The sequence below is a fragment of the Epinephelus fuscoguttatus genome, linkage group LG7 (genome assembly GCF_011397635.1).
Source record: "Epinephelus fuscoguttatus linkage group LG7, E.fuscoguttatus.final_Chr_v1".
Lineage (NCBI taxonomy): Eukaryota > Metazoa > Chordata > Actinopteri > Perciformes > Serranidae > Epinephelus > Epinephelus fuscoguttatus.
In genome coordinates, this window is record NC_064758.1 from 45,471,576 (window position 1) to 45,487,338 (window position 15,763).

General features: G+C 41.3%; 1 protein-coding gene across 1 annotated transcript; it reads left to right on the forward strand.

Annotated features, from left to right (window-relative positions):
• Positions 1-3: 3 nt before the first annotated feature.
• On the forward strand, positions 4-12,614 carry LOC125891939 (synaptophysin-like). Its single transcript, XM_049581557.1, has 8 exons — positions 4-106; positions 2,420-2,485; positions 4,270-4,394; positions 6,109-6,307; positions 6,430-6,621; positions 6,853-7,068; positions 7,503-7,583; positions 8,157-12,614. Exons 1-7 carry the CDS (start codon positions 89-91, stop codon positions 7,566-7,568), a joined length of 882 nt encoding a protein of 293 aa, XP_049437514.1. The 5' UTR covers positions 4-88; the 3' UTR covers positions 7,569-7,583; positions 8,157-12,614.
• The last annotated feature ends 3,149 nt before the right edge of the window (positions 12,615-15,763 follow it).

The following is a 15,763-nucleotide window of genomic DNA, read 5'->3' on the forward strand; positions in this document are numbered from 1 at the left end:
CACCTTCATCCCTCCTCCTCTTCCTGCTCTTCATCCTCCTCCCCCCTCCTCCCTCCATCTCCTCTCTCTGCTCTCGTCAGGCGGCAGGATGGACGTCGTAAATCAGGTACATAGCTCCACATTATATTTTATAATTCTGCTTCATGTTTTCCTCTCATCTTCATCTTCATCTTCATCTCATGTCTCGTGCTCGGGGTGTGTTTGTGTCGTGTCTCGGGGCGGCCCGCCGGGGATTGGTGTTTGTGTTTGTCTCCCGGTGAAGCATCTCAGTGTCGGGCCGCATCACGGCGGCTGCTCGGAGACATTACTCATATTATTAATCACGATTAATAATAATTCATAAATCATCAGAATCAGAAGAAATGTCGTCAGACATCTGGATGATTTTTGTTTATTAATTATTATTCAAAGGGGAAATTTTGTGTTTCTGTCGTCATCGATCAGAAATATCTGATGATTACAGATGATTCAAGGTAATAATCAGATTATTATGGGATGCTCGGATGATGCTGGATGCGGGAGGTTTTATAAGGAGGGGCAGGCCGGTGTGCGGGGCTCTCAGCCCTGCGTGCTGTCTGCAGGAGAACAGAAATAAAAACACAAACTGTCGAAACGTCTCAGCTCCATGTCGCGTGATGACACGATATTCACCGTGGTGTGTGTGTGTGTGTGTGTGTGTGTGTGTGTGTGTGTGTGCGTGTGCGCGTGAGAAATGACAGCCGGAGAAGGAGGAGGAGGAGGAGGGGTTCCTCTGCTGATGCTGATGTTGATTTCGTTGCGGTCTAACTGAAAGATTAGGGACTGTTCTTTACTTATCAGAGGAGGGGCGTGGCTGGGGAATGACTTCATTTTTTGGGTCTGTTTGTTTCTTGCCCCCCCTGAGTGACTGGAGGAAAATCCATGCTCCTCCCTGCACCATAAATGAAAGTTAAAAGTTGAAGATGAAATCCTGTCTCAGTTTTTCACTCTGGTCTTTTAAACGGTTTATTTTTGGCCAAATTTTAAATGAGATGCAGAGTAAAGTGATTTTGATGAATTATCACTGTTTTCAGATCAGATGTGTTTATAGTTTTTTTATGATGGAAGGTTTCGTCACACATGATGTGTCTGTTGGAAAAGTGAAAATCCAACCATAATTTCTGTTTTTACAGTTTCTGACTGATAAACGGTGAAATTCTACCAATTTTAAAATAGAACACACCTTCCCAAACCAAAGGCATGTTTTCTTTAAAAAATAAATAAACAAATACAAAAACACAACCATTTGAATTTGTATGTCCCTCCCCTAAACCACAATAAAAAACTATTCAAGAAAAAATAATGCCCCAAAATTTAAAAAGTCAAATTTTCTTTAAACAAACAAAAAAAAGCCAAATACATGAAAAGAGAAAAAAAAACAGAGAAAAAAAATTGCCAAAAATTTTAAAACATCTTTTCTTTAATAATCTTTAGTAAAATTACAAAATACAACAATCAAAATCTTGGAGTTGAAAAAAGACTCAGTTTTCACTCTTGTCCTGCAAACGGTTTATTTTTGGACAGATTTGAAATGAGACGTAGAATAAAGTGATTTAGATGAAATATCACAGTTTTAAGATCAGATGAGTTTATGGGGTTTTTTGTCCAGAAACGTTTGTCACATGATGTGTCGAAGGACCGTCGGTAAATTTGAAAATCCAACCATAATTTCTGTTTTTACAACTCATGGCTGTGAGAAATGGAATACTTTTTGGGCCGGGGGGGCTGGAGTGCGACTTATTATCCCGTCCTGATCCTTAGCATCCCGTGCCAAGAGTTAGCATCCTGTGCCGTGTGTTAACACCCTGTGCCGTGTGTTAGCATCCTTTGTCGACTGTAGTATTCCATGTTGACCGTTAGCATCCCTTGCTGAAAGTTAATTAATTTAATTAAGTAACTTGTAACAAAACAGGAGTTGTTAATGCATCCCAAAATTTAACTTGCTGCTCTCTAACAGCTTCACTGTCACGTGTGGAAAATATTTTTACATTGTTTTTATCTGTGCTTTTATTGTATGAGAACTATGTCTGAATATCACACACTTTGTGACAGAATCAGTGACATCTATTAAATTTCTTATCAAAACGTATTTCTAAATGAATGCTTGCAAACAGTCTTATTTCTATTTTTAATGTACTATTTGAATTTGTATGTATCTTATCTATTATCATTGTTGTTGATTTCATCTGATATTGTTATTGTATTTCATTTTATTTTTGTATTATTTTTAACAGTCTGGTTTTATTTGTGTGGCGTAAAGCATTTTCTAACTTTGATTTTAAAGTGTTGTATAAATAAAGTTATATATTATCCTCTGGCTCTCATCAGAGCTGGTTGGACAGAAGCTGAGTGATTTGATGAATATATAAAAATAAACTCCATCTGTTCTGGTTGTGTGCAGCTGGTGGCCCAGGGTCAGTTCAGGGTGCTGAAGGTTCCTCTGGGCTTCATTAAGGCCTTACAATGGGTGAGTCCATCACACTAACACCACTGATGACATCAGCATCTATGGAAGTCATAAATAAGAATACTAATACAAATGAAATAAGACGGGGGTGTTAGTGGTCATCTGGATGAACATCTTCTACATTATTCCAAATTCTAATAATCAGAATAATGTTTCTAGATCATTTTATAAATGTTTACAAAAAGTTTCAATATTTTCTCAGAATATCACAAAGATGCTGCAGAAATGTCCTGAAAAAATTTAAGTTCCCAAAATGTTCCCAAAACTTTGTGAAAATGTTTCAGTACAACAGAAATCTGGCTGAGTTCACAGCAACAACACAAAAATCAGATCCTGCTTAAGTGCAACACACACACACACACACACACACACACACACACAGTGCCAAGCAGGGATGATGATGATGATGATGATGATGGTGATGACGATGATGATGGTGATGACAATGATGATGGTGATGATGATGATGATGATGGTGATGACGATGATGATGGTGATGATGATGAGAAGAAGAAGATGAAGAAGAAGAAGAAGAAGATGATGATGAAAGTGATGATGATGAAAGTGATGAATTGTGAGCTGTAACAGCCCACGATAGTGCATGAGCTACAAGCTACCAGGCTGGTGCGAGCTAAGTGGCTATTGTTAGCTCGTGAGCTAACATTACCGGCTAGCATCCTATTCGTTTCTTTTCTGTGCCATCTTTGCGGTTGTTCTTCTTCTTCTCCTCTGGTAAAAGACGACCGCATTGCATTGTGGTATACGGGAATGAAATGTAGGGTACATCGTTTGTTCACTCACATTTGCTGTGCATTGTGGGTATTATATAGTCCACTATATAGTGAATGAAATTAACCACGGAGAATTCGAACAACACTACAAAATGGCGAACACACTATATAGTGCACTATATCCGTGATGGGAGCGATTTCGAACACAGCTACTGTATGAACTCTGAACACTTTCCCAGAATGCAACAGGTCACAGCAGGCTGTAAAACGTCTCTGATGACATCAAACTGAAAACACTAAACACAGGTTGTTTCGTCCTCGTCATGGTGACCAGCACATCTAGGTGATGATGTCCAGCGTGTGTTAGCATGTCAAACATCGACGCGCCATCTTCGTCTTATACACAACTCTCTTTGTTGTAGCTGAGCGGGAATCTGTGGGCGGGGCTTCAAGTTTCAACTTTTTATTTGTGCTGGCCATTGTCTGACTGACTCGCAGTCAGTCACCTTGTTGTACTAACCTTAGCATGTGTTGCTAACGGCGTACTGCTAAAAGTTTTAGGGAAAAATGTCTCTGTTTTTCTCTCTTGTGCATTTTAAATTTCTTGTGTTTTTGTTTTTTTATCTGATGTTTGTCAGACATGATGAGTCCAAGGACCGTCAGAAATTTGAAAATCTAACGATTATTTCTGTTTTTAAAGTTTCTGGCTAATAAATGAAAGAAAGCATTCATGTCAAACCCACCAGCATGTTTTCTTAAAAATCATCTGTAAAATAAACACAAATCCCTCCCCAGTGCTTAAAAACTTATTTGACACTCCTCCCCCTTTTTCCAGTAATGAACTCTCCCTTACAGCTGCCAAACCTTAGCATATTAGCACTGTTAGCATGTTAGCATGCTGGTGTTAGCATTTAGCTCAGCACACTGCAGTGTTTCACTGTTAGCATGACTGCTGTTTAAGGTGTTTTCACCTTCAAAATCTCTGCGTTAACTTCTTCTCTCCTCCTCCTCCTCCTTCTCCTCATCCTCCTCCTCCTCCTCCTCCTCCTCCAGTTCTTCGCCATCTTTGCCTTCTCCACCTGTGGCAGTTATTCTGGGATGTTCAAGATAGCGGTGGAGTGTAAGAACCGGACATACAGCGACCTGAGAATAGAGGTGGAGTTTGAGTATCCGTTCAGGTCAGTACAACATGATGTCAGCTGCAGGTGTTTGATGAGTCACAGGACTGATTCCGACCGTACGGTGTGAACAGGCAGAGATGGAGGCAAACACAAGATGAGATGAAAATGCCTCAGTGAATAAACAGCACAGTGACAGTGAAGGTAACACAGGAGAGAAACTTTAAATATGTAGAAGTTTATTTGTATTATTTAATAAAGAAAACATCTTTAGCTACGGCTGATCATTTAGAGTTTGGTGATGAAGACAAAAAAAGGATTAAAATAGACTTGTGTGAGAGCTGAAGACTGGAGCTGGATGATCGTCATGGCGAATTGTTTATAGATGCTATGAGATGCAGAGAGCAGAAGAGCTGCTGCTGCTGCTGCTGCTATGAGGGGTCATTAATTAGATCAGGCCAAGGGCCAGAATTTTTCTAAGCAGACACTGTGGGGACCGAACTCCTGTATGTGGGCACCTGATTATGTTTTAAACCTTGAAAGATACATAATCAATGAGGGTCTGAGGCAGGGTCGCCACGTTAATGTGTAAAACTAAGGGACACTTTCTCTGTATCCCCATGCCTGGGGACACAAATCAAGAGGGGTCTGGGCGTCCTCCCAGAGGGGAAATAAAAGAGTCAACTATTGTAAAATGTGCATCAGCCATATTGAGGATAATAAAAACATCAGATCAAAGACGTGAGCAAAATGTTTGGTCTGTCACAATAAAGTATTTGGTATATTTGAAAGAAGTAAGATGGGCAAGGGATCAGCAGGAATCCTGAAGTTAAACTTTTTAAGACCTTTTTCAAGAAATTTTCCACAGCCTACATTTTAAGACCTCGTCGCCACTTTGAGATCTAACAGGTTACACCAGAGGCATATTTTAATTTACATTTACTATAGATGTCACGACTAAACAGTGTAAAGAGTAGTTCCTGATAGCGCCTTGGACCACTGTGTCCATGCAACTTGATTCAGACAGACAGGTGGGAATAACTGCATGAGGTGGAAGTGACGTATACACTGAGAGATTTAGAGCTAAACCTTGTTTGTAGGTCGAGGCTAATATTAGTGATCATATTATATTAATTGTAGGCACATTTGTAAGCTTAATAAGGCTTAGCCTAATTAATTAATTAGTTAGCCTATGCTGATGAATTTTATTAGCATTCTTTTAAATTAGCTCACATTTGAGCCATTTTTTTTTAGCATGAATTGTGCAGCAGTTTGTAAAGTCTGTTTTAATATTGACAGAGTGACAGAGGTGAACTACTGAACACAGCATCTTCACAGATTATTAATATCTTAGTCAGGATGTTGCTTTTTTACTTTATGACATTTAGTATTTTGGTATTTTCCTCATGAGATTACTGAATCTGGTGCATCATTACCGCTAATAATAAGCTGACAGATGGATTTATAACTCACAGGTCAAACTTACATATTTGGGGATGTTAAATCATTTCTAATAAAATTGTTTCCAGTTCTGTTGCTAAGAAAAAAGAAAAAAAGAGATATCCTAAATAGTGTAATGTATTTCTTCCCCTCCTCAGAATCTCTGAATGAATTAATATTCTATGGGCCAGTTGGAAAGCTTTGGCGGGCCAGATGTGGCCCGTGGGCCGCCAGTTGACGATCACTGGTCAAGATAATTTCAGGTTTGCATTTGTGAGAAGAACTTTCATGCTGTCAGAGACCACAATCTGAACTTCCACTCTCTCTGTCTCAGACTCCACCAGGTGTATTTTGACGCCCCCACCTGTAAGGACGCAGACAAAGAGCGTGTTTTCCTTGTTGGTGACTACTCCTCCTCGGCCGAGTTCTTTGTCACCATCGGCGTCTTTGCCTTCCTCTACTCCACGGCGGCTCTCAGTATCTACGTCTTCTTCTTCGACAAGTACAAGGAGAACAACAAGGGCCCGCTGATCGTAAGTTTACCCACCTGATGCCATCTCTGACAGGTGACCTGACTGGTGACCTCATACACTCTGTGTGTGTGTGTGTGTGTGTGTGTGTGTGTGTGTGTGTGTGTGTGTGTGTGTTCGTTCAGGACCTGGGTGTGACCGCGGTGTTTGCCTTCATGTGGCTGGTGAGTTCGGCGGCTTGGGCCAAAGGTCTGTCCGACGTGAAGACGGCAACTGACCCAGATGAAGTGATCACTATGATTGCCGCCTGCGAATCTGAAGGGAACCACTGTCGTGAAGTCCACGACCCGGTCATGTCTGGACTCAACACCTCCGTGGTAAGACCATCGCTGAGCCTGACGCCTCTGAGGGTCAGGGCTGTCCGACCTGTGGTGAGGTCATCAGGTAGATGACCCTCTCAGGATCGTTTAAAGTTTTGGCGATACCCGAGTCAGAGAACTGACTAAAAATCTCTGTGCTACAGACACATTTTAGTCGCTACCAAAATAAAGGGTTTGTTTCCTTCATCCTCTCCTCCTCTTCCTCCTCCTCCCCTCTTCCTCCTCCAGGCCTTCGGCTTCATTAACCTAGTCCTGTGGGTGGGGAACCTCTGGTTCGTCTTTAAGGAGACGGGCATCATCGCTCCCTTCATGCGAGCTCCGCCTCCTCAGGAGAAACCTGCTGCACCAGATGCTTATGGCCAGCAGGGGGCGTATGAACAAGACCCATACGCCAGCAACCAGGGAGGCTACCAACCTGAGTACAGCCAGCAGGGATACAACCAGGTGAGGAGCCCGGCCGCTAACTAACACTCACAGTGTGAACCAGGTGACTCAGAGCACACCTGGAGAATGAATCAATACATCCTGTAGTTAAAACAGTCCAGTTAATTCATTTGGTCCTGCTAATACAGTCTGAACCTCCAAACCCCTCAGCACCAGCTGCATTATCATTTAACTCAATACACACAACCACACACTGCAAACACACAGTCTGTGTAGCAGGTTAAAAAAAAAAGCCTCTCTGCTCTGCCTACGTGACGCTTCTCTGCCGTGCCCCATGGATCACAGCCGTTACACCTCCAGTGTATATATACACTCAATGAGCTACAGTTTAAATATTTAGTGTACTAGAGTATATATATAGTATAAATACTCTGTGTGCTGCAGTATATTCCTGTGTGTGTGCATAATGCTGTTGTGTGTTGTGTCTCCTGAAGGATGCAGAGTACGGTCAGGGTTACGGCCAGCAGGGGGCGCCCACCTCCTTCTCCAATCAGATGTGAACTGACAGGAAGCAGGTGAGTCCTACAGGAAGTGGAGGCTGAGGTCCCTGTCTGATTGGTCCTTTAAATTAATTCATATAATAAGTGATGATGTCACATATGTCTTCTTAAAAACACATCAGTGAGACACACATCTTCCTTCATCATCATGAACACACACACAAACACACACAAACACACACACTGTAATTTATTTCACACACGGACCTGCTGACACTGACACTCGCTACAGCACCAGATGTGGATTAATCCACCAGTAAAAATAGTCCCCAACAAAGTCGTTGAATAATCTGGAGGGCCTTAAAGTCATGGTTTGGGTAAAAGTGAATAGATTTCTGTCAGAAAGGGCTTTCTTTCAGAAAGCCTACAAGGAACACTTCTCCATAAGCTACAGTCTGACTGATGACACATAAATAATAACTATATTTATAATTACGTTTTTATTTATGGCAGATGTCAAACTATGAGCTGTGTCGTCGTTGTTCTTGCTGACTTTTAATTTCTTTTTGCCACAGTCTTGTTGATGAACTGAACAGAGAAACTTTATTTAAACACCAGAGACTTTACATGTTTGTCTTTCCTTCACAGAAAACGTCGGAGTGAACCAAGAGTGGGTCGCCTGCAACCTACCCACAATGCAACACTCCTGTCTGCCTGTCTGCGGTTAATGGGCGGGGGGTGGGGGGTGGGGGTTAGATGTTAACTATTATGAATTGATGTGTAAATGCTAAAAAAAAGAGAGATATAAATAACAAATCTACAACTTGAACACGGAACCAAAACAACAAGAACAACGACAGCAGCAGTGGCGGCGGCGGCGGTGCTGATGAAACAAGTGATGATGTTGATCAGAGTTCTTCATATTAATCTGTGGACAGAATGTTCGTGTTGTATAGATATCACTCTGAACAGATATATTGGCTGAAAATGTTCTTCATGTTTCTGCCCCGCCCCCTCGTTGTATGCCCCGCCCCCAGGATCAACACACCTGATTCATAGGAAGCCGTTCAGACTGGATTCACACTCAGACCAATCAGAACCAGAACCAGATCAACCTGGATCCAAACCAACTCTCCTGTGTCCGCCGACATCACCTCCCAGCTGTTTGCTGTTTGTCTTGCTGCATGTAAATATCAACACAGGAAGTGATGTCACTCTGAGTGAACCCAGTCTGGACTCCAGCTTCATGGACCAGACAGGCATCCTGTCACTACCGAGGCCACGCCCCCTTCTGAGGAAAATAAAACCTGCTGTCACATCAGGACAGAAACAGGAAGATGATCTGAATTTATAACTTCAACACTGACTGTCAGCGTGACGAAATATCGGGGTTCAGAAGGTTGCAGACAAACATTTATTTTAAAAAATGAATGCACACAAAATGAAAATCCACACATGTCCAGTATCACCGATCTCTATCTGGAGGATCATTTTCTATCCAACAGAAGGGGGCGTGGCCTCGACATTCAGAGTGGGTCTGGTCCATAGATGCAGAAACATAGACGCCTACATCGTACGTCAGTGGTGCAGCCATATTGGAGCGGTCAAGACTTCCTGTAAACAAATTCAAGTAAACAGGAGCTGCAGTTTTTCTATAACTGAAATGAACCGGTGTTATATCCATGGCTTTATGATCTACGTGTAGTGGAGAAAAAAAGTTTTGTCCCCAGTTAATTAGAATCTTGGGAGTTGGATGACCTCACCAATCAAATGGCTGCATGCTGCATCTGCTTCGACCACCCCTGATAGAAATCTATATCCTGCCTTTATGCTTTAACCCCAAGAAAAAGTAAAATGGTGTGAAACTGGGTCAGAATGAGCAGCAAGTCCAGAAACAAGAACAACTGCAGCAAAACTTGGCAGGATGAAATTGAGAAAGCAAGTTTTAGGCTAACATCACATCATCAGCGAAAAAGCTAATGCTAGCTCAACAGTTTAGCCTGGTCAAGACTTTGCAGATGTAATTCTGACAGACATAAGACACTTCAGGAACAAGGAGAAAGATGGCTGCCAGAGGACGCAGTTAATTATAATCTTGATATTTAGTGTATCATCACTTCTGGACACTCAGCAGAGGAGTGTGTGTTAGACTGACATGAACTGAATTATAAACATGGTGGAAAGTAATTTATTGTCATGAGGAATTGTAAAATCTCATATCAAACATGGATTTGGATTATTTTCCTTGCTTAAATACTTGTGGAGATGCCTCCATATATAATTTAATGTGGAAGTAGCCAACTTTTTAGTGCGCTAACTAGCTAACACTGTCTGTTTATTAACTCCTTGACCATAAAATAATACAGTAACTTTAATAACTGCTCATTTTAGAAAGGACACCACAAGAAAACATGTTCTTTGATTATGTTGTATAATGTCTGGTTATATTGGCTCCTGTCTGCATCCAGACACAGGAACGTGAGAAGCTTTCTAACATAGTGCACTAGCTATGTTAGCGCACTAGCTATGTTAGCTATAGCTGATCACTGGCAGCCAGAAACAAACATCTGTGATCCATCGTCCAGTTGATAACCTAAATAAAGAACATGTTTTCATGTGGTGTCCTTTCTAAAATGAGCAGTGGTGAAAGTTACTTTATTATGTTGTGATCAAGGAGTTGGTGATAAGCAGACAGCGTTAGCTAGCTAGCTAGCATGCCAGCTAGCTGAGAAGTTGTCTACTTCTATATTAAACTATATTATATGGAAAAGTCTCCATATGTATTAACCAAGGAAAATAAACCAAATTCATGCTTGACAAGAGTAGGATTTTATAATTCCTCATAACAATGAATTATTTTCAGTGGCGTAAAGAAGTTACAACCGGCCCAGTGCACGCCATCGTGCAAGTATTGTCTTGACAGAAATAGAGACTCAACATTGGGCAACATAAACACACATATTACCCGGCAATCACCACTGCATATCTGACAAAAATAACAAGGAAAGTAAGAAATTAAAACAAAAGGAAAGAGAGAACCATGACAGATGGTTTTGCCTTTTGAGGACATTTATAGCAAACAACACCATTTTTAAATGAACAATATTGTGTTTGTTATCATTTAACTTTGAACACAGGTATATTTCCAAGGTAGTAATCTGAATCACTCGCAAGGGCCCGCTCTCTCTACAGGCCCCTCCACCCCAGGGGCCCCAGTGCACTCACACTGCCTGCATTGTCTTTATTTATGCCCCTGATTATTTTACACCATGTAAATAATTCAGTTCCTGTCAGTCTAACACTTTACTGAGCGTCCAGCAGTGATTAGAGACTAAATGTCCAGATTCTTATTAACTGGAGACAAAACCTTTCTTCTACTGCGCATAAATCATAAACCAACAAATATTAAAAACAACTCATTTCAGTTGGTTGAGAAATATAAACTGCTGAGGAGAGGACGGTCACGTGTGTGTTGTACGAGCTCATTTATCGTCGTCATGGTGACAACAACAAACTGCAGCTCCTCTGTTTACTGTCACTTGTTTACTGTGCTCTCTCCAATATGGCGGTGCCTCTGACGTATCACAGCAACGGGCTGACACAGTCAGTGCGGCGTCTACATATTTATGTCTCTGGTCTGGTCTCTACGGTGACGGCTTCTGGTCATTACAGTCTGTGTGTTTGATTGACGGGCTCAGCTGTGTGTCACATTCCTGCAGCTGCTCTCAGATCAGATACAAACGTCCGTCTGAAGATTATTTATTATAATTATTAATATTATAATTAGTTGTGGTAATCTGAGCTGAAGCAGACGTCGCTCTCCGGCTGCTGTGTTTATAAAGCATGAATGTGACCATCTGGAGTCTTCGCCACATCCATTTTGTTGCTGGTTGCTTAGCAACTGTGTTCTCCTAAGTTCAGACAGAGTGTTGAAATGCTGCATCGAAGCTGTTGTGTTGTTTACGAGGATTTTAAAAAGAATCTTAGGTTAGTGTAGCATGTTCAGACAGATTTAATCACATTTAGGACAAAATGAATTAAACAAAAATCTCCTGTAGTTTGTGTCAGTACACGGATACTTTACTGCAGTAAAAGTACTAATACCAGAGTGTAGAAATGATCTGCTACAAGTTAAAGTCCTGCATTGAAAATCTTAAGTACAGAAGTATCAGCATCAAAATATAAAGTACCAAAAGAAAAAGTACTCTGCGGAATAATATAATATTATTGTACTAAAATTATTGATGCATTAATGCACTGATCAGTTTGCAGCTGACTTACTATACTGCAGGGTAGTTTTATCTTTAATAATACTTCATCGATTATTGATATATTTTATATCAATAATCTTAATATTTGGAGGTACTCAGAGTGCAGTTAGCTCAGGACGGTACAGCAGTGAAGCAGTTGAGTAAATTCTTGTGTTTGAGTTTTAATCTTCAGACAGACGTTTGTGTTTATTTGTCTTCTCCTCGGCTCTCAGCCAATCAGCAGCAGCCGTGAGTCTTTCTGGAAAAAAAACAAACCTTGATGCTTCTTTGTTTTTCGTTTTTTTGTTTGTTTTGGGGTTTTTTTAAAGTGAAGCCGTTTATAGCGTCAGTATCTTCCTCTGCATGGTGACGTGTTTCCTGCTCGTGTTGTACAGTAACTGATGATCAGTGTGATTCTACTTCCTGCTCTCTTGTACAGGTGTGCATGTGTGCGTGTGTGTGTGCGCGCGTGTGTATGTGTGTGTATGTGTGTCATTACCTGTCCATTCTTCATCTTTATTATTTCTCCTCCATCTTTTCTTTATTCTTTCACTTTTCATTCTTGACCTCCTGCCCTCTATTTCTTTTCTTTCCTCTCCTTCTCCTCCTCCTCCTCTCTTTTCATTCCCCTCCTCCTCCCCCCCTCCTCCTCTCCGTCGTTCTTCTTCGTGACTCTCCCCTCTGCCTCTGTGATGTAACTTCCTGTGTGATGACTATCTATTCAGCATCAGTAACCATGGCGACGGTGTTGACAGTGACGATGATGATGTGTGTGTGACTTGTTGCTATGGAGACACCCCTCCCCCCCGCTGTGTTTATTCAATGGAAAGTTTCAATAAACTACAAACTTGTCCGAGTCTGTGTCTGTTTGTGAAGAGACGAGTGAGTGAGTGTCAATCAGTTTTATTTATAAAGCCCAATATCACAAATCACAATTTGCCTCACAGGGCTTTACAGCATACGACATCCCTCTGTCCTTATGACCCTCACAGCTGATCAGGAAAAACTCCCCAAAAAACCCTTTAACGGGGAAAAACGGTCGAAACCTCAGGAAGAGCAACTGAGGAGGGATCCCTCTTCCAGGACGGACAGACGTGCAATAGATGTCGTACAGAACAGATCAACATAACAAATTAACAGTAATCCGCATGACACAATGAGACAGAGAGAGAGAGAGAGAGAGAGAGAGAGATGCAGGTAATGACAGTATCTTACAACAACATTAATGAAAGTAATAATATTATAGTTATAGTTCTGGCTACTGCGGTACAATATGTTGAAAGTATGTATTAATATCTGGCAGTATACATGTGTGACAATAGTCATGTGTATAATAACAGTAGAAGTATGACTAATGACTAATGATGGCAGCAGCAGGAGGCATCTGGCAGGACCACGGCAGCAGCACAACCACACACGTCACGCTGTCCAGGCACCGCTGTGATATGAGTTAATCTGAGAGACAGTGGAGCACAAAGGCTCCGGAGAAGAAGCCGAGTTAGTGACATGCAGAATGGCCGGGTTAGCAAGATGCAGTAATAGGATACGAGAGAGAGAGAGAAGGAGAGAAGGGGCCCGGTGTATTATAGGGGGGTCCTCCGGCAGACTAGGCCTAAGTCAGCCTAACTAGGGGCTGGTACAGGGCAAGCCTGAGCCAGCCCTAACTATAAGCTTTATCAAAGAGGAAAGTCTTAAGTCTAGTCTTAAATGTGGAGACGGTGTCTGCCTCCCGGACCGTAACAGGAAGATGATTCCATAGGAGAGGAGCCTGATAGCTGAAGGCTCTGGCTCCTGATCTACTTTTGGAGACTTTAGGGACCACGAGTAACCCTGCGTTCTCAGAGCGCAGTGTTCTGGTGGGATAATATGGCACTATGAGCTCTCTAAGATATGAAGGAGCTTGACCAATTAGAGCTTTATAAGTTAACAGTAGGATTTTAAATTCAATTCTGGATTTTACAGGAGCCAGTGCAGAGAAGCTAAAACAGGAGAAATATGATCGTTTCTTAGTTCCTGTTAGTACATGTGCTGCTGCATTCTGAATTAGCTGGAGAGTTTTTAAGGACTTACTAGAGCTACCTGATAATAGAGAGTTACAGTAATCCAGCCTTGAGGTAACAAAAGCGTGGACCAATTTTTCTGCATCTTTTCGGGTCAGGATAGGCCTAATTTTCGCAATATTACGCAGATGAAAAAATGCAGTCCGTGAGGTTTGTTTTAAATGAGAATTAAAAGACAAATCTTGATCAAATATTACTCCGAGGTTTCTTACGGTAGTGCTAGAGGCCAGAGCAATGCCATCTAGAGAAACTATGTCATCAGATAAAGAGTCTCTGAGTTGTTTGGGGCCAAGAACAATAACTTCAGTTTTGTCTGAATTTAACATCAGGAAATTGGTGCTCATCCAAGTTTTTATGTCTTTAAGGCAATTATGGAGTTTAGTTAATTGATTACTTTCTTCTGGCTTCATCGATAAATACAACTGAGTATCATCCGCATAACAATGGAAATTTATAGAGTGATTTCTAATGATGTTACCTAAAGGAAGGATTGGTCCGAGCACAGAACCTTGCGGAACTCCAAAACAAACTTTGGTACGTAAGGCTGATTCATTATGAACGTCAACAAATTGAAAACGATCAGATAAATAAGATTTAAACCAGCTCAGTGCAGAACCTTTTAGGCCAATTAAATGATCCAGTCTCTGCAATAGAATTTGATGGTCAACTGTGTCAAACGCCGCACTAAGATCTAATAAAACAAGTACAGAGACGAGTCCTTTGTCTGAAGCAATCAGAAGGTCATTTGTAATTTTAACTAGAGCTGTCTCAGTGCTATGATGCACTCTAAATCCTGACTGAAATTCCTCAAATAAATTATTATCATGGAGAAAATCACACAGCTGGTCTGCGACTACTTTCTCAAGGATCAAGGACAATCAGCACAGTTTCAAGATTAGAGTCACCAATTCAGTATCTGACCAAATGTCTCCCCTTCTGTTCCTGAGATATGACGTTAAAACATGATGATGTCACAGTCAAGCTGACCTTTGACCTTTTGACCTTCATTATTTTATCCTGTTAGAAATCTGGGTCAAGTTTTGTGAGGTCACACTGACCTTGACCTTCAACTACAAAATTCTCATCAGGTTAATGTTCAATTCAAGTGGACGTTTGTGCCAAATTTTAAGAAACTCCCTGAAGGTATTCTTGTGATATCATGTTTAGACGAATGAGACAGATGAGGTCACATAGACCTTGACCTTTGACCATCAGAAACTAATGAGTTCATTTATCCACACGGGAAGCATCATCAATGTGTGAAGGCTTTTCTTGCCACATTTGAGCTGCATGTGATCAGCCTGTTAGGTCTATGTCAAAGAATCATTTCCTGTTGCCAGAAAGTAGCGCTGTAACTATAAATAATTGCTGGCATGTGGATGTGTTCATGTGTTTGGGGCAGACTGGAACATGTAGTTTGGAGTAAGAAACCACTTCCTGTTTCATGGCAAAACATGGAAATTTGATACCTCACCAGGGGCAGACTGTGCGACAAAAACTCAGGCTTTTAATAATTTTCTGTGTCGAAGGTCTTTAGATGCTTCAGACAAAATTTGAAGTCAATCAGATTAAATCTGTGGGTGGAGCTGTTTAAGTTCGACCACTGTAAACGGCCATCTTGGGATGTTACATGTGCCCAGCTCAGTTGACGCTTTCAGTAGTAGTCTCAGTCAGTAATTCAGGTCTCGCTTGTAAAAGAGATTTTCAATCTCAGTGGGACTTCCTGGTTGAATACAAGTTAAATAAATAAATAAATAAAATGAAGAGTTAATTTCAGAAATGTTTTTTGTCCTTCTGCTGCAAAGACATCCGAGACTCTGAAGACGTGTCCTGAAACACTTCTGTAAATATAGGCAGATACATGCAAGAATAAATGATAGAAAACAAACATGTTGTGTGTGTGTGTGTGTGTGTGTGGTCGTCATTGATCTCTCCTCCTCCCTCC